This window comes from Macadamia integrifolia, chromosome 3 (assembly GCF_013358625.1).
Source record: "Macadamia integrifolia cultivar HAES 741 chromosome 3, SCU_Mint_v3, whole genome shotgun sequence".
In the NCBI taxonomy this organism is placed as follows: Eukaryota; Viridiplantae; Streptophyta; class Magnoliopsida; order Proteales; family Proteaceae; genus Macadamia; species Macadamia integrifolia.
Genome location: NC_056559.1, coordinates 26,123,664 through 26,148,226, shown reverse-complemented (window position 1 = coordinate 26,148,226; position 24,563 = coordinate 26,123,664). Strand labels below are relative to the sequence as shown.

Genomic DNA, 24,563 nt, shown 5'->3' with positions numbered 1-24,563 from the left:
ATCAAATGGTAAATCAAACGATGAATAAAGAGAAAAAGACAAAGCTATTTGTTCAATATATTCGACATCATGCAAACTTCAATGTGAAAAAAAAAAAAAAATGAAACTTTAAAGTAAAAGGAAAAGAAAAAGAAGGATAACTTCATTAGCACTTTAATGCTAGAGGTGAAAAAAGAAAAGAATAAAAGAAAAGAGGGACAGAAAAAAAAGCTGAAAGAGAATAGCCTCAATAGCATAAAGTAAATAAAAAAAGAGCAGTAAAAGAAAAATGGAATTACTTCAATTAACACCTCAATGCCGAATCAAAAGTATAAAAGAAAAGGACAAAGTGAATAACTGTAATACCAACTCAATGCTTGGGAAGTGCATAACTCTAACCAAAAAAAATTTTTAAGAGTACTCTGATCATTCGTTCTCTCCCCCAACCATCATTCTTACTCTGATCTTTCGCTCTCTCCCCCCAAATTATGAATACTCAATAGAGTCCCACCATCTTAAATCTGGATAATCTCCAACACTGGCTGAATGACCCCTCCCTGGTAGTCTTATATTATCTTTAAATGTCCATTTGTTTATTTCCTCTTTGAAGGAAGTAATTCAGAATCAATGGCCTCAACCTTTCTTTTCCTGATAGATGAATTTACTTACCTGGTCAATCAGGTAAAGTTTCATCTTCCCTATGTGGAAGAAGTAGTAAAGCCCATCATTGATAAATTCTCTGTTGTCCAAAGTTCACTAAAGTATGCTGAAGATGCCCTGGAGCAGCAATTGCTGAAGGAGTTGGAAGGAATAGTTCGTAACACAAAAGCTGCTATAGAGAACCATGCTTTCAGCTTGTCAGCGCCCGGCCAGTGGAGGAGGAGGAGGAGGAGGAGGAGGATGATGATATTGTTTAAGAGATGTCCCTTCCGTAAGAGAGTTGAAACATGGTTTAAGAAGAGTGCCATTAACTTGAAGTCAGAAATCCATGAGTTGGGTGACAAGCTTGCAAACTTGCTTAGCTCCCACTCCTTCAATGCAGCAGGAGAAAGTTCCCAAAGAAATCAAAATAAAGTTGCAGCAGGGGAAGGGTTATCTTCCCATCCTCAGGGGAAGCAGGTATCAGATTGGATACGCTCTTCTGCTGATTACGACGAAAAAGAGGAAGAGGAGGAGGAGGAGGATGTTATCATTGGCTTAAAGCATGATATAGAGTTTCTGAAAACACGGCTGTTGGACATCAAGGAAAATCAACTTCTTGTTATCTCTGTTTTTGGGATCCAAGGCATTGGAAAGACAGTTTTAGCATGGGAGGTCTATAAAAGCAGTGATGTGGATAACCATTTTGATTGTAAAGCTTGGGTTTGCATATCTTCTGTGGGCAATGATATTGAAGAGATTTTGAAGGACATTGTTAAGAAAGTTATCATACTCCAAGAAGATCCAGAGATAACTGAGGATGGTCAAGTGGGATTCCAGAACAAGCTCACAGAATTTTTGAGAGAGAAGAGGTACCTTATAGTCATTGATGATGTACCTTGTACGAAAGTATGGAATGATCTGAAAGAAGCATTTCCAAATGGACAAAATGGGAGTAGGATAATTCTCACAACACGCAACGTGGAGGTCGCGTATCTCGCCAATTCAGATGGCAGTCCTCACCGGCTATGGGTTCTAAGTGCAGCAGATAGTTGGGAGTTGTTCATAAGAAAGGTATTCGGAGCTCCATCAGAAGTAAGTAGTACTGATACATCTTCCTCTGCTACTACTATTACTACTACTACTTCTGATGCCATGAAGTACTTGCGCATCCCTCCTCATTTGGAAGTTATTGGAAGAAAGATGGTGAAAAAATGTAAGGGTATACCCCTGTTAATTGTAGCATTGGCAGATCTAGTGTCAACTAGATCTGTCAATGCTAGTGAGTGGTCAAGTGTGCTTCATTGTGCAGATATACTTCTCAAAGGAGATGATGCCCATCTCTGGTTTAATCTATCAGGCTTCCTTGATAAGATGATATCTTCACATGTGAAACAGAGGCTTCCTTGTCTTCTGGAACTCTTTCCAAATGAGATCGAAATCCCTACAAGGAGGTTTATTCTGTCATGGGCTGCAGAGGGCTTATTCTTTGGACAACACTATGGTGAACTTGCAGATGAAGAAGTTGCAGATGACTGTCTACAACAATTGTTACATTTTGATGTAATCCGAACAGTAAAAGTGAGCTCAAATGGAAATGCCAAGACATGCAGCATTCCCTGTGATCTGCCTAAGCACAGGGTTTTAAGTACTAATATTGCGCGCAACTCTTCTCATGATGATCATCGCTGCGTTTGGTTTCATTATCCAGAACAATCTCATTCTCATCAACCCCCTGAGAATCCAGAGCATGCTGCTCATTCTGATGAGCACCCTGATCATGATCATGGTAATGCAAATTTCTGCAAAACACTCTTTTCATTATGGTGCTTTAATTTTCCAGGAGGATATGAAGCAGGACAGAAAGTAGGGCTTTTTCTTGGGAGATGCATTAGTGAAGGTGGATTGAAGTTTCTTGGGGTGCTTGATCTAGAAGGTGTGTTTAGACCTTGCCTCCCTGAGGAAATTGGAGAGCTAATCAACTTGAGGTACCTTGGATTGAGAGAGACCTACTTGGAGACACTCCCCTCAAATGTAGGCAAGTTGGTGAATCTCCAAACTCTTGATACAAAACACACTTATGTCCGTAATTACCATCGTTTTATTCAGAAACTGAAAAAACTAAGACACCTTCATCTGAACGAGGGACCCTATTCTACTGAACTTGTTTCACGGTTGAGTCACTTGGGTGATCTCAGGACCTTGTCTGGCATAGTTGTAGAGGAGTTTGATCTTTTTTATGGTCTTCATAGGTTAACTAAACTCAGGAAACTGAGATTCACATGTCAGCTCAATCCACAGAGAAAAGCAGGGACAATAAAATGGTTGGAGGAATTGGAGCAACTCCGTTCATTAAAGGTGAGAGCCAAAGACTATAAAAATCAATTGGCAACTATAGGTGATTTGGAGTTTGTCACCAAAAACAAGGAACTCAACAATCTATACTTGCTAGGAAGGTTGGAGGTCAACTTTGATCCAAGTAAATTCCCAAAAAATCTCACCACGCTCACATTATCAGGGTCTGAGCTAGATGAAGACCCAATGCCAAAATTGGAGAAGCTACCCAAACTACAATTCCTTAGGTTACTGTCTAAATCTTTCAAGGGCCAAAAAATGGTTTGTTCATCAAGAGGGTTTGTTCAGCTTCGAGTCTTAAGGATTTGGAAGCTTGAAGAACTCCAGGAATTGACTGTGGAAGAAGGAGCGATGCAAAATATTGAGGAGTTAGAGATTAGATATTGCAAAAACTTGAAGAAGCTTTCTTCAGTGCCAGAGACCCTTAGTGAATTCAAGTTGACCAAAATGCAGGAGGAATTTACCAAGAAGTTTGTGAATCACAAAGCTGTCAATATTGTCAAATAGTTTAGTTTTGCTAGCTAGCTCCGGGCATGTATTTCTGGATTTCAGGTATGTTATCTGTCCGTGTTTTGTTTTAGTCTGACAACATTTTCCATGAATTTGTACGTAAAACCATTAGAAATCATATCAGGAGTGGATCAGGCTTTTGTACTAGAACCGATAACCATTCTTGTATGGTTTGATCTACACAGATGGAATCCACAACATTATTTTCCTTGGATGAGTTCCGTCTGTATCGATCAGTTTCATACGAGAACCATTCACGTAGGAGGACCCGATCCACTCTCATATCAGTTTGTTCAGTTTTCATTTTTCATTTTCCTTTGTCAGGAAAATTTCATACAAAGTTGGAGAGGACATGCCAAGTTGCCAACCTGCTTATTCAATTGGGTCTTCGTTTGAATTTCAGTTTGTTTTATTGTTTGGTGGTTTGTGTGTTTGTCGTTGTCTTTGCCTGAGCAATCCTTTCTCCGAACTTCTTAAATGGACAATGTTTCTAGTTGGAAAATAAGTAAATTAAGATGGCAACATATGCCTATGATGTATGTTTCTTAATGATTTCTTCATTATATATTAGTCTCTAGCTATTGTTGTTATTATTTGGATTCTAATAATATAGAAGGCTGTGATTAAGGGTGTTAATCGATTCGGTTTCAGCGTATATGATATGTTCGGTTCGACTCACATTTATTTGACTGAAACCAAAACTGCACCATTTACTAACAACCGTTTAGTAAACGGTTTTTAAATGGTGTTGGTTTCATGGATTTAAACAGTTTTGATCACAGTTTATTCTATATGGTTTCTAAACAGTTAGTAATCGGTTTGCTAGTTTATTCACATGTTTACTAAAATTTTCTTTTGTTGATAAATGCTTCAATCTTGTATCAAATTAAATGAGGCATTAAACAAGTAAGAATTTAACTACATAACTACATATAGGATTAAATTATTGAATAGACTGTTGGACAACTTTTATGGTCCTTACTTCTACCCTAAATTAAACCGTTATGTTTTGTTAAAACAACCAAATATTTAAGCATTATACGGGTTAATTGGATCGATTTTGACGGTTTAAATGGTTTGGTTTTCACGGTGTCAATTAGGTTTGAAACCAACAGGTTAAACAGTTAAAACCGACCCGACCCAATTAACTAATCGGTCTTAAACTTGAAACCAGGCCAAACTATTTACTAAACGGTTTTGTAGTTTCGATGTAAACGGCTCGATTTGGTTTCGATTTCAACTTCACATCCTTAGCTGTGATCAAGGTTTTAAAACTAGGGATTTCTCTGGGGGTTGATCTTAATAATCTGCTATCGATTCGATTGAGAATAGATAGATGTACCCCTATTTATAAAAAAATATATATATAAATTTTTTTTTTTTTTTTGACCAATACCAATCTAATCCGGGCAATTTCTATCGATCCAATTCGATTTCTAAAACCATGGCTGGATTGTTTTTGTTCTTTCTTAAAATCCGAATTCACCTTATTGTCGTTCCTTGAAGAGTATAATCTCTTGATGTTTGGAAAAACCTCCATGGGCATTCAAAGTAATTATATCATGATTTATCTTCACCACCATCAGGGGTTCAATCAAAGTTTCTGTTTGAATTGTATCCATTGCCAATAGAAAAGCCAGACTTTGTAAGAGGATGAGTGACCATTTTATTGAGTTACATGTCTACCTTTTAGAATTCAAAAATATAAATTAGTCTTTGTAAGATCAAACACCAAGACACACAAATAATAAAGAGACAATAGATCCGTACGACACAGAGATTTAACGAGGTTCACACACCAGGGTGGTGTGCTACGTCCTCGGGCGAAGAAGAAGATGATTCACTATGCAGAAGAGAGATTACACCCTAGCAGTGGCGAGGAAAAACTCATCTTGAAACCCTAGCTCGAAAAACCCCAAAATACAATGACTTTCTCAACAAGCAACAGTACATTATATATACTCCAAATCGCGGGTCGACCCATCGGGTCATGGTCGATCCGATCTAACCGGTCTAACCACCGCGGGGGCTACGCCCCCGTACCCCCATACAATCGGCCCAACCCCTTTGCTTTCATCATAGATCTCAAAAAAAATCCCCATTCGGGTAGCCACCAAAATATGTCAGATCGGGTCAATCTTCAAAATGGGTTAAGAATTCAAAACAAACTTAACAGTCTTTATCAAATTTAATAGTGCGTTTTACAACTCTTGGTATTGGGATCTACCTTGGAGTGTTTTCTATCATGTGAGTGGCATTTTTTCTTGTAAAAATTTCTATAGATTAACCTTTGGTTCTATTACTTTAAATTTGTTTGGCGATAGTATCAAAACTACATCAAGGCTTGTTTATTTGGTTATTAATTTTTATTTGTTATTTTTGACAAGCTTACATGTGATTTTAGATAGTTTGAAGAAGTAAAACCATAAAATTGAAGTTTGTATTTTAATTTTCTTTTTAAAGCAAGGCACCTTAGTTCTCATGATAATAAAAAATCCAAAAGATTAATAATGGACCCACCTTGTTTGGAACCATATGTTGAAGTTCTTCTCCTATTTCCATAGTGCTTAGAACCGTTTAGGAACTGGTATCGTCCTGCCCTGTTAGTAAATGGGACTGGGATCTAGGTTTGGTCCCGTTAATTAAATGGGACGGCATTGGGATTGGCACCCAGTACCAGTACCAGTATAGACCCATCCTGAATATTAAAGGAATTGTCCCGATTAACACCCTTAACAAGTGGCTTTCTATTCGAATTACCTGAACATGATTTAATGAAATATTCATCACTGATTTCATGAAGTTAACATGGTAGCAGATGGACTTGCAAAACATTCAGTTGCAACTCGGTCCTCATCTGTTTGGGACACGCCCCTCATTTCTCTATTAATGATATAGAATGGGAAGCAACGAAGAGACCAAGGTTTCATTTCTTGTGATGCCTTGGCTCTAGGATTCTAGTTGGTGTGTTTCCGATTGGCCTTAGTGTCTTTCTTTGCTGATGGCAATGCCGAATGCGGTGTAGGATGCTAAGAGTTTATGTTTGGCAGATTTAGCCTATTTTGTATTTCATTCATTTCTTTTATAATAAACTCTTTAGCTCTTAAGGGAAAAAAATTAAGAGGGTTTTTTTTTTTTTATTTGTTTAGGCAGAGTGAATAGGGGTATTTATGAAAACAAAAGGAACAAATGCACATGACGTGTACATCCAGATGAATGAATGTACGTGTGGAGGATTGAACTCAAGATACATAATTTGGATCTACTAGTTAAAGTAGAGTTTGAATCTCTTCATGTATGTTCACCTACACATATGGGTCAAGTGCAAAAACCTATTCCTTTTGCTTCCATAAATACCTTTCACTCTTAAATGAAAACAAGTGGGATAGTTGTTGGTACCTAATCTGCACTTGTAGGTGGACATAAATGCAAAAGAACTCAACTCATTAAAGTACCTTTTTTTTTTTTTTTTCACTAAAAGTCATTTATATTAAAAAGAGGGAAAAAAATGTACAAAGAATTGAACTCAACAAATACAAACAAACAGCTTCATAACCTAGAAACACCTCCCACCTTCGGCATTGCCATCAGCAAGAAAGGAATCTAGGAGCTAGGCAACATCACAATTCCTCTAATAGAACCTGAAACGTGACCTACCCATTGCATCATCAGCCAACAATTGAAGCACATCTGACAGCCACACCAAATTTGGGGTAGACACTTCCTTCTTAGCTGCCAAATTTGCAAGATAATCTATTATGGGATTGGCCTCTTGATAGCAATGAGTGATTTTCCAGCAAATACCCCTTAGATAAGAAAGAAGAGAGGACCATTTCTGCTACACAAACCATGGCACCAAGCCCTTTGCACCATAAGAACCACAAATACAGAGTTACATTCAACCCACAAAGAAGAACAATGCAGCTCTCTCGCTCTTTCAATTCCTTCCACCAACGCCACCATACATACAGAGCAATTTGGCAGATCCTTTTGGACTACAGTTTTAAAATTCAGACCCCGAAAAACAGAAATACCAGATTCAAAAGAAACCGATCATTTTCTGGTTTGGTCTAAACATAGGATGACCAAATCTCATAAACTGAATCTAATCAGTTTTTTTCTTAATTCTTGTGAACCATGAAAAAACCACTGGCTAAAGTTTGATGGTTTGCTTTTGCAAGATATATTAGGCTGAAAATATTGTGAACAAATAGATTATAAAGCCCCTTTCTTACATGTCAAACTTCAGCCCCCAAAGAGTGGCAAAAAAGAACATATCCTTAATATATTGAATTTCACATGATATGTGACATATTCGAACTATATTCTAAATATTTAATAGTCAGATTTACCACATCAACTTTCCACGTGGAACAACTAGGTGGCCCAATTAGGGCTCTCTCTCACTTAATTTTTGGACCAAAGAAACTTTTTTCTTTATATATTTTCTTAAAATTGTAGCTTGACTGGTCAAAACTTGAATTAAGAGTACAACCCTTCCGGACTCAAGGATGGTTCGAATTGAAAACTATGTTGAGAGCACTCCTTAAATCAAGCATACAATTAGTTAAAAATATAGGATGTAAGCAATATGAAATTATGCGAGTGTTTGTTTTAACTTTATAATTTGATTTAGTTCATTAAATTAAATGATAAAAAAAATTCAAATTAATACTTTCTACTTCTAATATATATATATATATATATATATAAAGTTAAAGTGAAAACTAAAAGAAAAGTAAAGGAAAAAGAGGGGGAAAGAAACAGTAAACCAAATGATGAGTAAAGTGAAAAGGTAAAGCTATTTGTTCAATATATTCGACATCAAGCGATCTTCATTGTGAGAAAAAAAAAATTTTTCCTTAAAGTAAAATAAAAGAAAAGGGATAACTTCATTAGCACTTCAATGCTAGAGGTGAAAAAAAGAAAAGGATAAAAGAAAAGAGGAGAAAGAAAAAAAGATGAAGAGAATAAACTCAATAGCACGAAATGCCGGATCAAAAGTGTAGAAGAGAAGGACAAAGAAAAATGAAATTACTTCAATATCACCTCAATGTCGGATCAAAAGTGTACAAGAAAAGGACAAAGAGAATAACTCTAATACCACCTCAATGCTTGGGAAGTGCATAACTCGAATACACCTCAATGTTAGAGGAGTGCAAAAAAGAGAAATACAGATAACAATTGAAACGTAAAAGAGAAGGAAAATAATTTCAACATGCTATAAGTGAAAAAAAGAAAAGAATAAAGTAAAAAAGAAAAGAAAGAGCAAAAGAGAATAACTTTAACATGTTGTATGTGGGGGAGGGAGGAAGGGGAAGCAAAAGAGAATAATTTCAATACCTCCTCAAATTGCATGCATATATATATATATATATATATATATTGATTGTGCCTAACCCTTCTAGTTGTAGCCTAAATGTTAGATTCCAAGGTGATCAATTATGCTCATATATTTTTTATCTTTTATTTTTTAATTTGAAACATGAATGCCTTACCCTTCTATTTTTTAGATTCTATATATAACTAACAATTATAGGATGAAGTACAAGAAAAGGGGAAAAAAAAGACATATTATACCGATTTAAGTAGCCTTTTGGATTCTTCTACCAGAGAGAGAGAGAGGATTCTACCAAACCTTTTTTTCTAGAGTGAAGAAATAGACAAAGGGAGATGAAGGCCTAGTGTGTGAACTGTGAACATTTTAATTTTGTACTCTCTCCCTTCTACCATAGAATGCAAAATACACCATTACCACCCATTACAAATGTTCTGAAAACCCCAACCGGACTGGTTCAAATAATCTGACTGGTCTGACCACAAACAGTACACATAAAAGCCAGTTTGGTTATCGACCCAAAGTGGTTTAAAGGACCGAGATAAAAAACTCACATTTCCAGGCTGAACTACTAGACTCAGGAGGGCTGAACTGTTTGGTTCGACGTCACTATTTGACCTAAAACTATGTAAAACCCTTGAACTGGAATCCATCTGGCCCGTCCCATTTGGTGGCTGGTCTTTCAAGTAAGAGCAATTATGTGAGCAGTTAAATATCAGATTACAGGGTCTCCAATTAGCCCTCTTCCTAAACCAGCCTATATGACTTGTTTGACAAAAACCAGTATGTTCGGTTTGGTTGCAAAAAAGAAAAAGTTAAGGAAAGTGATTTAGGATAAGCTCGAGAATGTCGATTAAGATGGTTTGGATATGTTCAAAGAAGCCCTTTGGATGCCCCTCTTAGCTATCTACTCTGAATGAGTTGGCATTGACTCAAGAGATAAGCCTTATTTGTATTTATCCATATCTTAATTATGGAGATATGATGGAAATATATTAGGAATCTTAGGAAACAGCTTTGATTAGTTTTCAAATCCTTTGCATTTATCTTTATCTTAATTATGGAGATAAGATAAATCTTAGGAAACAGTTTTGGTTACCATTAGTTAAAAATGTCAAGAAGGTTACATCCAAATTCTGTCTTTACAGCCTAAAGTACGGAGGTGTGACCAAATTCTGTCTTTACAGCTTTAAGTACGGAGATGTGACCAAATTCAGATGGATGGAACTAAAAGGGTTAAGGGTAGGCAAAAAATGACCAGTGATGAGTTGGTAAGGAGAGACATGCAAAAGATAGGTCTTCACCCTTGTATGACTTTTAACAGAGTTACTTTGAGGGCAAATGTCTGGGTACGTTGATGATTGTTCGTAAGTGAGATGTCCAAGAGATTTTTTTTGGGGGAAATTACCTAGATCCACTAGATAAGATAATTTACTACAAAATAAGAAGGTCTACAATTACATTCACTAGTTTCAAGTTTAAAAATATTTACTTAATTTCCCAAAGTTAGTTATTGTTCATGGGACCCAATAAAAAATAAAAGCAAACTTCCTAAAATAACCCTAACCTTACTTACCGTGCATAACTGCTGAGGTGGAATCACATTAATATTATGTCTTGGAAACCAATGTGATGACCAAAAGTTCCTCATCACCTTGAGAACCACCATAAGTTCCCATAAGTGTCTTGGAAATTGAAAGAGGGCTAAGGGGCAGGAGTCCTCCTCACCTTGAGAACCACCATAAGTTCACATGAGCTCCCTTCTAATCTGCTGGGTACTGGATCTTTTTTATTTATTTTTTATATAGGAGAAACAACAAAGATTCATTAACATGAGAGAAGCAATACGACATCATTGTAAGATTTGAGGTTAATAAAATGAGATTGTTTAGTAATCACCAGATGCGCCATCCTATGCATTTCTGGTACCACTTCGTTACTGTGCCTAAAACAAAAAATAAGGCCAGACAAAAAGATCATATACATCCAAAAAAAGAGGGATAACGCTCCAAGGCCACGTGGTACTATAATTAAAAAATAATTGTTTAAGTTCTTGTGAATCACTCCATATCTCCCCAATTCTCCAACCAGCATCTCTAGCCTGCTTCATGCCCATGAGACACCCCTTGAGTGCTTGCATCAATAGTATTTCCTGTCATCAAATAATCAGCAATTAATGAGACACATTCTCCTTTGAAAAATATACAATTCACCTATGCAGAAATATTGATTTTTGTATAAGTGACTCCCACGTAAATGATGATTGGTGGGTTCAAATTAGGAAAATTAGGTGTAAAAAGAAGATTCATATGGAATGGATTCACCTGGGAGTGTGTAATTTGGCAAGCTTGAGTAGACCATTGCTTCACAAAGTAAAGTTTCAAGTAGGGATTACCATTCATATGTATTCATATAAAATAGCATGTAATGATGAAATTTGTAAAGAAGAAATTTAAGTTGTTATCAAGGATAGAATTGAAGAAGTACACTATAACATGCTTAAAAATAAAAGTACAAAAAACTTTAGTTAGCAGCCCAAATGGGCCAGCTGCCCAAATCTTTTTGGAGAGTTCGCATGAAAGAAAAACATGCTCAATAAATTCCTGTTGGTTTAGACACAATCCACAGATTGGATTAATATCTATCCATTTTCCTAGGATGTCTTTGTTGGGAAGTCCTCCATTAGCTAACCTCCAAAAAAAGATCTTAAATTTTAAATGGAGTTTGATTTTTTAAAGAAAACGCCACCAATGTGACCAAAAAGATAAGCATGCACACCTGTTTGATATACCAATGCTGAATCCATTTTATGTCGGCCATCAAGACTGATGTTCATCAAGTTTATGAAAGTAGTTTAAAGCCTTTGAGCGTCAGTGTTGATTATGTATCAATCACCATTAACCTATTACCATATGATTCTCCATGTAACATGTTGATGGGACAATGTGTCGGCAATGGATTGGAGATCAAGTTCAGCTATTCCTGCTTGGGCCTTAGTTCTAACTGCCTAGTTTTCAAGTCTTGTATCACATGTTTGAGGACTATGTAACCCTCAATGGAATGCCCATTTTGGGTATGGTAATGACAATACTGATGATGGCAATGCCGAAAGTGGAGTAGGATGCTAGTTGTGCTGCTTGTTTCCCAATTTTGGGTAGTTTGTTTATTTTCAATCTTTTATAATATATTCTTTGCTGACCTTAAGCGAAAAAAGATGATAATACTGGTTTGTCTTAGACCAAGATGTTGGGGGAGTTTTGATAGGTCACAAAGGGACCATGCCTAGGAGCTCTGCATTTTGTAAGGCAGAAAATATTATACCAAAAATCATTCCTATAGTAAGCTTGGGAATGACAATAAAATGGTTTTGAATACATATGGGTATTAAACGGATCAAACGGTAATAATTTTTTCAAAAAATTTGGCATAATAAAACATATACGATAATAATACGATACATATTTAATATGAATACTCTATAAACAAAAATACCTATATATTTTATTGATCATAACCATTAGATTAGTATATCTATTCATATATAATTTTATTTTTGTTTCTATCAAGGCATAGCAGGCCTATGGGAATAGAGGGGGGAGGGGGAGGGGGAGGGGGAGGGGGAGAAAAGAGAAGATGATTAAGAGCTTCTCACTAAGTCTGAGGGGGTTAAATTATTACAAGACAAAAAAGGGGCGAGTGGTAAAAAGTTATCCGAATAAAAAAAGTTGAATTTCTAGCCAAGGAAGCTGCCAAAGCTGGGAATACAATTTATTTTTTACAAAACATATAAGAAAAGAGATTGAGCAAGATGCGATATCAAAACTATGCTGATGGCAATGCCGAAAGTAGAGATCATTGATCTGTCTTTTTTTTTTTTTTTTTTTGATGTGTGAGTTCCTTGGTGATGGCAATACTGAAGGTGAGGAACCTTGCATCACTATGCTTTCTCTTGATGTATATTTCATTATTATTATTATTATTTTAATAAATATCATGAATTTCTAGATAGAAAAAGTAGATATAAGATTCTGACAATCAATGCAGTCATTCACTATATTTCCACTCAAACATGGGTAGAAATAAGAATCCAACAATTAATGTTGCCAGGAACCGCAACTACCCTGTTATCGAGTTAAACTTGACCTAAATACAAACAATTAAAGCAATTCTCAAGAAAACATGGTCTAACTAAAGTTTCATTCACTAGATTATGGAAAGAATCTAAGTTCCTAATCCTAAATGCAATAATGAACACCTACCTCATACATAGACGAAGCCAAATCGCCCGAGAACCTCCTCTCCAGCTAAAAATTCACTTGCTATGTTCTTCTTTCTTCTCTATGTTTCTTTCTCTTTTTTAACATATGCTCCTCACCTTTCAAATCAACGCCCCTACGTGGTATTAAAGGTTGGATGAAATTGAAGTTTTGTAAGAAAAAAAAGTCAAAGTTCAGCTAATGGAGATTATATAAAATAACAATAATAACAAAGCCTTGTTCCAACCTAATGGAGACTATATCAAAGTCGTAAAATACCACCTTTTATCAAATATATATATATATATATATATGTGAGGGCATGTCAATATAAGGAGGAGTGTATTATTGATTTTGGGTGTGAAATTTGTCACGTGGGTTATCTAGGCTATCCCCTAAATATCATATTCTGATATTTATCACATCATTTTTTCATATGGCATAACTAAACAAAAGAGATAGATATCAATATATAGTTATCAATGTACAGGTAATTCCAAGGATACTCAAATACAAACATACCTTATTTGGAGAATTTAAATATCAGAATCGAAATCTACAAAGGAAAACAAATAATAATAAATAAATAAATAAGCATAATCATTTAATTTTTTTTAGCTTATTATTTAAAAATTAACTTAGCCCTGACTTGGCCCTGAGAAATTTGGTATTGCTGTGTAATACCAAGATGTGCCATGAGAAGCCATATATGAGTTAGAAGTTCTCCACCTCGACTAAGTTGTTTGGCGTGGTTTGGCCCTCTACATTGACTTGCAGCATATGCCAGTGTATCCACCCATACAGTAGTCATTGTTTCCCATCTCTCCTCTGTATCCAATGATCGCAAACTCTTCGCAAGCCTACATGCATCAAATAGAACAGACTTGCTTCTATCTCCTTTCACTTCAGCTGGTGGAATATCAGTGTTCTTATCAAGTAACATCTTACAAGCTTCTTTTTCTGTGAAATTTATTGATTTCTTTCCTTTGAAAAGTTGTTCAGCTTCTGCACAGGTATCTCTAAATCTGATCTGTCCAATCCCTTCAGGCAACAGGAAAGGATGTGCGAGAAGAAGATGCAACATATAATCTGATAAGAGCTTGCACATGTCAGGTGAAGGTGAAGGTGAAGGTGAAGGTGAAGGTGGAGATGAAGGTGAGTTGAGATCATGAAACAGATCGTAACAGCAGAGATCTTTAGCAATACGCCGAAGAAGATGCAACATATAACCTGATAAGCGCTTGCACAGGCCAAGTGGAGTTGAGTTGGGTTGATCAACAAGCTGATCATAATAGCAGAGATCTGTAGCAATATGCCAAAGAAGAATGCTTTGATGAAATTCAACATCAATACTCCACCCAAGGAGTTTCTTGAGATGGGTTCCACTTGTGCTCATCAACTGTTTCACATCATCATTTGCTGCTAATTCTGACTTCCTCTTGAGCCATTGGAATATTATTTCTTTCAGTTGAACAGGGACATTCTTAAAAGAAGTATCCCAGTACATCTCTAACCTTTCATGGACATGGCTGAGCTTCACAAGTTTCATAATAAATCTTATATGTTCATTGTCTTTGAGGCAAAAACTTATAAGATTGTTTTGTCCCATGGAATTAGACCATCTTTTTTTCTCTTTCTTCTTTTTCTTGCGCAGTAGTAGTTTCATGGATGCCTTCTTGTGCTTCTTGCTCAGCCAGAACACCACCCAATCTGAGCATAGAAGAATGATGAGGGCATAAATTTCCAAGATAATGGCCACACCAGCCAATAGGTAAGTAACCACTATGTCAACTTTTGAGTAGTAGATTTGCTGCTGGTGGTGCTTCATCGGATTAATCCCAACTACTGTTGTGAAAATAACAAACACAAAGGTGGTGAAACAGAAACAGATTAACCGGACTAAGCCACCTCCAGGTGTGTAAACTATGGGTGCCTTGGTATATAGCACATCGAACATGAATCCAAGTTCAATCTCTAGAACTTTGAAAGCTTTCTTTGATGAACTTTTTTGAATGAAGGATTTGCTCTCCTCCCCATCCTGAAAACTGAGTATGAGATCCGCAAAGAGACGTTTGAATGTCTCAAAGAAGCCATGTGCTTTTTTAATTAGCAAAATCTCATTATCTTCATCTGCAACATTAGTGATTCCCCCTGTAGCTCCTCCATCAGAGATATATTGTTCAAGGCCATGATGATGAGATTGATGATCATCATCTTCTTTCAATTTCAGTCGAGCTTCCTTAATCTTTACTATGTCTACTAGGAACCCTTCATCTTGCTTAGAAACATAACCTTCCATGAAATTGGCATAATTGGGACCTGGATCAGGTGGACTCAGCATAGAGTCTCTGAATTGGTCCTTGCTTGCTGACCTCAGAGCCAATGTCCTCTCCACATACTTGATAATTCCAGTAACAAAGATTATGATTGTAAGAATTGAGACGCGAGTAATACCAGTCCAGGACCTGAATACCACATAAAATGCCACACTAGCTTGGATAGCTAATTCAAGAAAGTGCCTCCACCACAATTCATTATCTTCTAATGCATAGGCAGTTATAGTATCAGGGCCACCAAGGTGCAACAAAAGAAATGGCGCCCATAAGGCCCTTAGTTCATCAGTAGGAGAATGTGTTTGCCCTTGAGTTTTGGAGAGGATGCCAAGGGCAAAGGTTGCCACAGAGTCTGCAGCCAAGTAAGAAATCCAAATAATAAACCCTATTTTATTCCCAGTAATGTGCTTTCGGCGGTCACCCAACAAGATGAGAAGGATTTGAAGGAATAGACTAAGTAGAACCATAACTTGGAGCTCCCAGTCGTACCAAAGCTTCTTAACCTCTCTTGGTAAGGTGTCAAGAATCTTACTCCTCTTCTCTATCAAGAGCCAACTGCTAATGACTGAAATAGATACTCAAATGTTAGTTAGTTGCAGGGAAAAAAAAATTTGGGATGATCATCCGATCAAATCCAACAGAATTAAAATAAACATTTTATTTTAATGAATGGAAAACTAATTGAGAGAAAAAGCATAGTACAATGCTTAGCCTATGGGGGAGGGGAGCCTATGAGAAATATAAACAACTTATAAAATGATGATACATCAAAATCAAGGGGTGATAAAATAATTAATGAAAAGATTTTACATTAGAAGCCGGGATAGGAGAAACATCAGTAAAATATGTTACATTAAAAAATCATGGCTAGGGGAGAAATAAAAGGAAGGTCCAACTAATAGCAAGATGCTTATGTAGACATTACTTATATAGTATTTACTTTGGTACAATATTTTAAGATTATTCTTCAAGATTAAATATTTTTATAGAAAAAGGCTCTCTAAAGGTATTCACTATGCAAAGATACATATATAGGTTTTAATAATATTTTTTTCTCTAAAAAAAATAAATAAAACGACAATGTGTCCTGGTGTAGGATAGGCTTTAGGCTTAGAGAACCCTTACCCTATTTGTATTATTATCTTTGATTTGGTTGAAAAACTTCTAGAAACTTTTTTCTTTTCTTTTTTTTATTATATTATTTATATTATATGAAAATATCTATATATTAAAAGAAGAGGATCCTTACTTGAGAATTTGTTTTCTCTTTTATATTTTGAATTTTGAGTTATTATTTCAGGGTTTTTTTTTTATTTGTTTTATTACAAAATATGAAAAATAGATCCTTGGATCTTATTCTATCACAAATTGTCCTTCCTACGTTTATTCTCTTAGTGTGTGTTTGGACTGTTGATTTATATTTTGCTATGTGATTCTTAAATTATGTCTTATAGAATTTCAAATTTTTTAAATTATGATTTCATAAATTTATTATTTGATTTAAAAATAGAAAAATTATCTTATATTATCCTTATTTTTAAAATTTATCTGAGAAATCACCTTAAAAAATAAAAAATGTCATGTGTACGTCCAGTGTTACAAAAAAATAACAACTCTAAAATCCATTCAGTTAGCTCACAAGGGTTTAGTGATAACGTGTTACTGTTGGTATTTTTTAAATAGAAAAGGTTGGGTATGACGCCGATATCAAGTATGCTAGCACCCATTGTGTCTATCTCTCTCTTCTCTTTTTCTGAAATGACCCTCATATCCTTCCTAAATGATACTCCATCATGTGTTTCTATTACTGTTAACCGCTAGCATACTTGATATCGGCGACATACCTATCCCTCTCCCTTTTTTAAATGACCAGTTTACCCTTCACTCTGTAAAACCCCTTTCTATGCGGTGGCCTTCTCTGCTTCTCTATCCCCCCTTACTGAGATAGTATTTCAAGCCATCATCGGACGAAAACGATTCAGATAAATTGGTGAAAAAGGACAGGCTGATAAAGGGTCTTTTCTTTTCCCAGGGATCCGACATCTTTCGTCACCTCTTCGGAAAAAGTTTTCTTCAGTGGGTCTCTCTCAGTTTCGTGCTTTGTCTTAGCAAATCTAAAGGTATTTATACCACTTTCACAAGATTATACGGAGGAATTCAAGAGAGAGAGAGAGAGAGAGAGATGATTTAGATGGCTTCGGCATGAAATAAATGAGGTTTACCCAAAGACGAGATGGAATTGGAGAGTTGCAATAAATTTCAGAGCAGTTACGGAAGCTTCTTTGAAAAACCTACTAATCTAGATACAGTTTAGTGAGAGAGAGAGAGAGAGAGAGAGAGAGAGAGAGAGAAAGAAGGATGTGAACCTTACCCCTTCTCCGAAAAACCCCACCATATCCCGTAGGTAGCTTCTTGGAAGAGGACAACAACAAAATCAATATCGTCTCTTTTGACGATAAAACCCTAACTTTCAGAACCAATCCCATCCTTCGACGATGGAACCCTAACTTTCAGTATGAAGTTATTTAATAGGTTTAATAGGATCTTGTCTTCTATTAATGGGTTCAAACAGAGCAAGTAGCTTGAAAACAGAGAAACAGAGGTGAAGAGAATGAAAACTGGCTTTTTTTTTTTTTTTTTTTTATTGTATTTTGCTTTAGGTTTAAATGAGTTTTTTTTTTTTTTTTTTTTTCTAAACTAACGGTGTTAGGCTTTAAAGGAATGTTTGCATTTTTTATATTTATGGATGGTTTCTTAGTTAAATTTTAAAAATAAGGGTGATACAAGATAATTTATGTTCATATTTCATCTAGGTTTGCTAGTTTGGATCTTTATCTCTACAATTTTTAAAACTGGTTAAAACCGGTGGTCAAATTAGGAAAAAAATATTTGAAACAACCTACATTTGTTGTATGCATTTTAGTCGATTTCATATTCTAGAATGATGAAAACAAATAATCAAAAAAATACAAAAATTGACTTAGAAAGCATATCAAACATAGTATTATATCTTCAATCACCCAATTCGTAAAGAAGTGCCATTCAATAAACAATCACCCCTTGTTTGTTTGAAAGACTATATTTCATGAAATTTAAAGTTTTGTAGAATTCATAAATCCAAAATCACATTTGTTGAATTAAATAACTACTCAGATCCAGAATCCAAACACACCATTCTATTTTGTTCTAATTGAGATAAAAATCTCAGGCTCTATCGCAAATATCTCTCTCTCTCATATATTTTGATTTTGAGTTTTTATTGTTGAAGTTTTTCCACAACAAGAAGTTATAATGCAGCCATATGATGGGAAAAAAATCATCTGCAATTCCGATCTCGTACAATTCCGTATAATACCACCTTCAGGCGGTGACACGTGTATTGATACCAATACAATGGCCCAGATCTGATTTAAATGTCTTTTCACTGATTTAATGTTTTATTAGTTGTACCAGATCTTGGCCATTGTATTAGTATCAATACACGTGTCACCGCTTGATGGTGGTATTGCACGGAATTGTACGAGATCGGAATTGTAGACGATTTCAACCCCATATGATGAGCAGAAAATGAACTATTATTCCTCTTTATAATTAAAAAAATAAATATATAAATAAAAAAGGAAACATGGTGCAAGATTTACAAACATGTTTTGTAGGATTATCTTTTGGAGGCGGTTATGGTAGATGTTGACCTAAATATGGGATCAGTGTACAACTTCACTTTGTTATATGCCTCTTGGCAGCTTAAATGGAGCTGAAATTTCATGGCTGATAAACCCCAATGTTGTTTTCTTATAATTAAAATGTCAAATCAATCAAAATTTGTCACATTAAAAATAAAGTACCAAAAAATCTAAGACTACCACGAGAAAATACAGAACACAGTGGGTGTGCATGGACATTTATGGCGGAGTGTATCATTAATTGAGAGGATGAAATACTAAGGGTCCCTTGGATAAGCTTTTAAGAAACGCATTTTTGTTGTTTTTGGACATAAAAACGGTAAAAAGGGAAAAAAAACATTTGATAAAATTATTTCATTTCACTTGTTTTCATAAATTGAAATTAAAATTTTTACTTGTTTATAGTTCAAGAAACGACCCAGGCGAAACAAGTATCAAACACCTTCAATTTTGGAAACGACTCGTGACCATTCTTTTCCTTGGTTACTATCGACGTCCAGAAACATGACTTACCAAACACCTTCAATTCTGTTTCTGTTTCTAGAAATGAAAATTTATGTTTCTGTCATTTCTTGAAACAGAAACACGGTAGAAACATTATCAAACGGGCCCTAAGTTCAAAACTTAAAAATTTGACACCTAGATAACATAGACTATCCTTTATACATCTAACCATTAGATTTGCCATACCAATCTTCCACATGATTCTATATGTATATCCATCGAAGTTTTCTTGGTAGATTGTCATATTCTCTCGTCTTTTCTTTTTCATTTTTTTAAGGGCAAGGGTTGGACCTGCCCGCTAGGTTTGGTAAGCTAACAGCATGCACCAATCACAGAGTCCAGTATATAAGGGCAAGGGGTCTTTTTCAAAGTGAGAGGAGAGAGGACAACACATGTTGGGTACCTTGGCGGGGTACCCAACCTTCTCCTATTTTTAAATGGTACAGACCTTTATTATTTTAGTAGTAGTCTCATAAAATGATTTTTTTTTTTTTTTTTTGAAAATAATTATTTATCTACATTCACACTGAAATGATTCTTGTAATCTCTTCCCCACTATCTTCCGCAGTTCAACACTATCCTTGAATGACTAAAGAGTCTCATCCAACTACAATAAGGTCGGTAGATAAAGAAATTCTTAATTTACCATGGGTGAAGGAAAATCAATATAGTTTAGTCACTTTAATGGCACATGACATATACAGGTAGGCTTCCTCCAACCCCCCTCCCCTCTCTCTCTTAAATCTGTTCTTTCTTGTCAAAATCACAATACCCGCTTAATCATAACAGATGATTCTAATGTCCCAATTATTTTATCGTTTTTGTTTTTGTTTTTATTTTTTTTGTTTTTTTTGTTTTTTTTTTTTTTTTTTTTTTTTTTTTTTTTTGTTTTTTTTGTTTTTTTTTTTTTTTTTGTTTTTTGTTTTTTAATTTTTGCTTTTTTATTAATTGGATTATGCTGTGTTTGGTATAGTCAACGAGAGAAGAGAAAAGGGAATAAAAAAAAAAACAATTTTTGTACTTTTTTCTTGGATTAAGAATTCCTTTTTGAGCTTGGTATGTTCTGATTCAAGAGAAGATTCAGTTTTTAAATTTCAAAATTCTCCTTAGGAATTGTGAAATCTTCTTTTATTGCAAAAAAAAAAAAATCTTGCCAAAAACACAAGAAAACATGAAAAAGTACAAAAACTTTTCTTCTCTTTTCTTTTCTTTTCTTCTAATGTTAACCAAACATACATATTTTTTTTATTTTCTCACAATTTCATTTCATTTCTTCTCTTTTCTTTTTCTTTCTTTTCTAGATTCATTTTTCTTTTCTTTTATTTTATTCTCTTCTCTTTGGCTACCAAACATAGCCGAACTACACATTGCACGGGTTTAATGCTTGTAATAAATTAAGAAAATAATAAGATCAGATAAATCAAATAAGATTTGAATTTGGATCACTAAGTCAAGGGTTAGGGCCACAACAGGATCAGGATGGGTGGGGATTTTAAAACCCCAATCTGACCCTGAGTCTCTTTAGGTGAGCCCAAGGCGAGCTGATCCTGATTGGTTTTAACCATGGAAGGGGAAAGGGAGATGTATGGACTGAGTCATGGAGTGGAGAAAATCAATCAATTTTACATAAAATATATTATATGACTTATTATCTTCATACATAATATGTTATTTAACAAAATGTGCATTATATTTAAAATTTAAAATAGATCAATTTATTTATATATACATACTCAATAACTTAAATTAGGAATTTGCTGGGCTGGCCAGGCAGTGCTTAGCCTTGATCCATCCTCAGGCCAAGTCAGGCCATGCCGACCTCTGTCCTGACCCAACCTTAGGTCGGGTATCTCAGTCTAGAAGTTGTTCAGGCTCAAGGAGAATTTGGATCAACATGCGAAGTTCTAAAACTCAGGAACGATGCTAATATCATTTCAATACCAATCTGGATTGGTCTGGATCAAATCGTATCAAACAGATTTATCCCTATTTTTATTTTTAAATAAATTTTTATTACGATTTTATCCTTGCACCATACATCTGTGTTTGGATCGAAAAGGTCAGAGATCCGAGTTTTAAAAATCATGCCGACATGGCAACTTGCACCTCCATCAATGATCCATTAGAATTATAATATTGGATCCGCCGATAAGAATATTTCTTAGTCAGGTTGAGAATAGAGAAGGGATGATCCAGCTCGTTGACAGCCCTAAGCATGCAGTCAATACTCAAGAATTTTATTTTATTTTTATTTTTTTGGGGTGGGGGGTCAGCAGTCAAGAGTCATTGATTAGGGAATATGATGGGTTAGTTAATGATATGAATTAGCAAGAAGACATACTTTACAGTCAAAATTACTCAACAGCAGCACTTTTAGTTTGCTCATTAGAATAATTGAGTATTCTATATAAAAATAATAATAATAATAATTGAGTAGAGAGAGATGCTACCAAAAAAGAGAGAGAGAGAACAATGGATGCATTAACTTAATTTTAAATTAGAAAAATCAATTTTTAGAGGGAAAATGGTTGATAAAATTTCAACAATAGAGTAAGAGAAAAAAGATGCCTAGAAGGTAGCATGGTCTTTACACTCAAATAGATGGAGGGGATAAATGACCGTCTTGTCCCATGAAAAATTAAAATCTCACAATTGTTGATGCTTTCATGTGAATTCACATTTGATCCCACATTGGTGCAGGGCGTACACTGCCTTTGAAGGAACCTCTCTCAAAAAGAAAACCAAAAGCATATACTAACCAAAAACAAATACAAGTGAAGAAGAGAATGGTGAAGAAACAAAACAAAGAAATGGAGAATTATAATGTGACTCACGGGTTATCAGCATTGCTGACTCTGCTTTTAAGAAATTAAAAATCAGTTCCCAACTTTGAAGGTGGACTCTTCTACTTCAACTCATGCTTGCTAACCGATCACTCTGGTTTTCTTCATCTCCTCCAACTACTGGGACTACTGGGCCTCTTGAAGAGATCAACGATAATAATATTAAGGGAAGGAAGAAAGAGGATTTAGACTGCAGTTCAGTTTTTGATGTCCCAAGATTTCATCTGCTCCTGTTGTCTGTATTGCTATTAATAGTAAGGTGGATAGATATTGTGCACGATCGTCTATGAGATATGAGATTAGAGGGTACATGGTAGACCTCCATCTCCCATCCAACGGCAGCCATGACCCATACCTTTTAGCAAAAAAAGATTAAAACATTTCCCATTGTTGCTTCAAATAGCTGCAAAGAATAATTAGCAATGCTGGCACTTCAGTTTCAAAGACCATAAAAGCTCACGGGCCAAAATATATAGGGGTCCCACTGATTTAAAGTGCAAGGCAAGGCTGGTAGGGCAGGGCCCATGGTGTTAAGTTAGATAATTTAGAACTATGGAAGTGTGTATAATATGGGTCATAATACTGTAGATGTGCATGCAATTATACGGTAATGCATGAATATATATGGGAATGTATGAATTTGAAAAAAAAAAAATTCTTGCTGTCCAGGTTGCAGCCACCATGGTAACAGCCAAGGGAAGGGAATCCTAGGAACAGATTTGAAAATACCACCCAAGATAAATTCAATTATTTACCCTTTCATATATGTCCATGGACTCCATAAGTGGGCTATGCACCCTTTTAGTTCTGCATTTGAATTGATCCGACCCTAAATCCAATCGAACCAGAACAAAGTTAGTTGGATTGGGTGGCTTGAGCCAATCCGATCTCGTGTTTAATAAAAACCATGCATGCTTGAACACGTGTGATGGCTATATGCATTAAAAAGAAAGAACAAAAAATAAAGCTCAATGTCATAAAATTCTTTTTAATAGGTTTTGGACTCGTGGCCAACATATATGCAGCAATATGATGCACACATGTATCAACATCAAGTGAATTATGCACACATGTATCAATATCAAGTGAATTAAAAAAATTAAAAAATATTAGAACCACCAGGAAGAATGATATTCCCAATTCGACAATGAGAGGGGAAAGGTTAATAGTGTCTCGAAATTTTCTCTGAAAATTTGTTCGACTCAATTTCTGGCACTCCCCTTAGTATCACTAACACACTAGCAGGTGGAGGACTGATTAAGAGAAGAGAGAATTCCTAAGATGAATCTCAGAGTTGCAGCAGAGAGAAAGGACTCACAGAAGATAAATGGGGGGAATCACACACACAACCACCAATTGCCAAGCCACGCAAGCACATTCTCAAACTAAACTCAATTAAAACTACTAAAACTAGAAACCAACTCTCAATAGAAAACTAACTCAATATAAGAAACTAAAACAAAATTAGAAACTACTATATTCTACAAGGGTACCAGATTATTATTATTATTATTATTATTATTATTATTATTATTTTATTTTATTTATTATTATTATTTTTTTTTTAAGATTACAATATTGTTATCGTAAAAGTGTACATCCCAATACTAGCCAGAAACATGGAAAGGGGCCTGGGTGAGGCAAGCCTAGGGCCAAACCGCTGGACCTAACCTAGAAGACAAGAAAATGAATCGGGACCAAACTGTGGATCGGTCATCCCCAGATCATCATCCATGGCTTGGTTACTAAGTGACCAAGCTACTCGAGGGCGCTTGGGGAACCCCTGGTTAAAGATTAGAAGGGAATCCATATACGCAGCTCGGCAACAGAGCAATTGAGCCATCATCACTCGAAGAATCCTTGGATAAAGGAAAATTGCTCACCACAAGGAAATGCACTCCTAATCAAATACGTAACCTCCAAACAAGGAATAGATCTATCCTAATTAGGAAATATCATCCACAAAGACTCAAAATCGTCCGGGAAAAGAAATAGAATCTCCCTGATCAAGTGGGATATAAAAGGTTCCTATAACGGGAATGACTCTAATCTACGCACTCTCCAAGTATAACACTTATTATACTCAGACTACTACCAAGGTTAGGAGATTTACCAAGCTGACT

The 24,563-nt window shown here is 35.5% G+C and overlaps 2 protein-coding genes across 2 annotated transcripts; one reads left to right on the top strand and one right to left on the bottom strand.

Moving 5' to 3' along the window:
- Positions 1-373: 373 nt before the first annotated feature.
- On the top strand, positions 374-4,032 carry LOC122073224 (disease resistance protein RPP13-like). The gene is made up of 2 exons (XM_042637765.1): positions 374-3,525; positions 3,808-4,032. The coding sequence occupies exon 1, from the start codon at positions 607-609 to the stop codon at positions 3,478-3,480; it is 2,874 nt and encodes a 957-aa protein (XP_042493699.1). The 5' UTR covers positions 374-606; the 3' UTR covers positions 3,481-3,525; positions 3,808-4,032.
- Positions 4,033-13,523: 9,491 nt separating this feature from the next.
- Positions 13,524-22,656, bottom strand: LOC122073361. Its single transcript, XM_042637942.1, has 2 exons — positions 22,432-22,656; positions 13,524-15,975 (listed from the first exon to the last, which is right to left on the bottom strand). Exons 1-2 carry the CDS (start codon positions 22,442-22,444, stop codon positions 13,700-13,702), a joined length of 2,289 nt encoding a protein of 762 aa, XP_042493876.1. The 5' UTR covers positions 22,445-22,656; the 3' UTR covers positions 13,524-13,699.
- Between the last annotated feature and the right edge of the window lie 1,907 nt (positions 22,657-24,563).

What these genes read in the sequence shown, in the direction of transcription:
- LOC122073224 (XM_042637765.1), top strand. Translation starts at nt 607, where the DNA reads ATGGCCTCAACCTTTCTTTTCCTGATAGATGAATTTACTTACCTGGTC.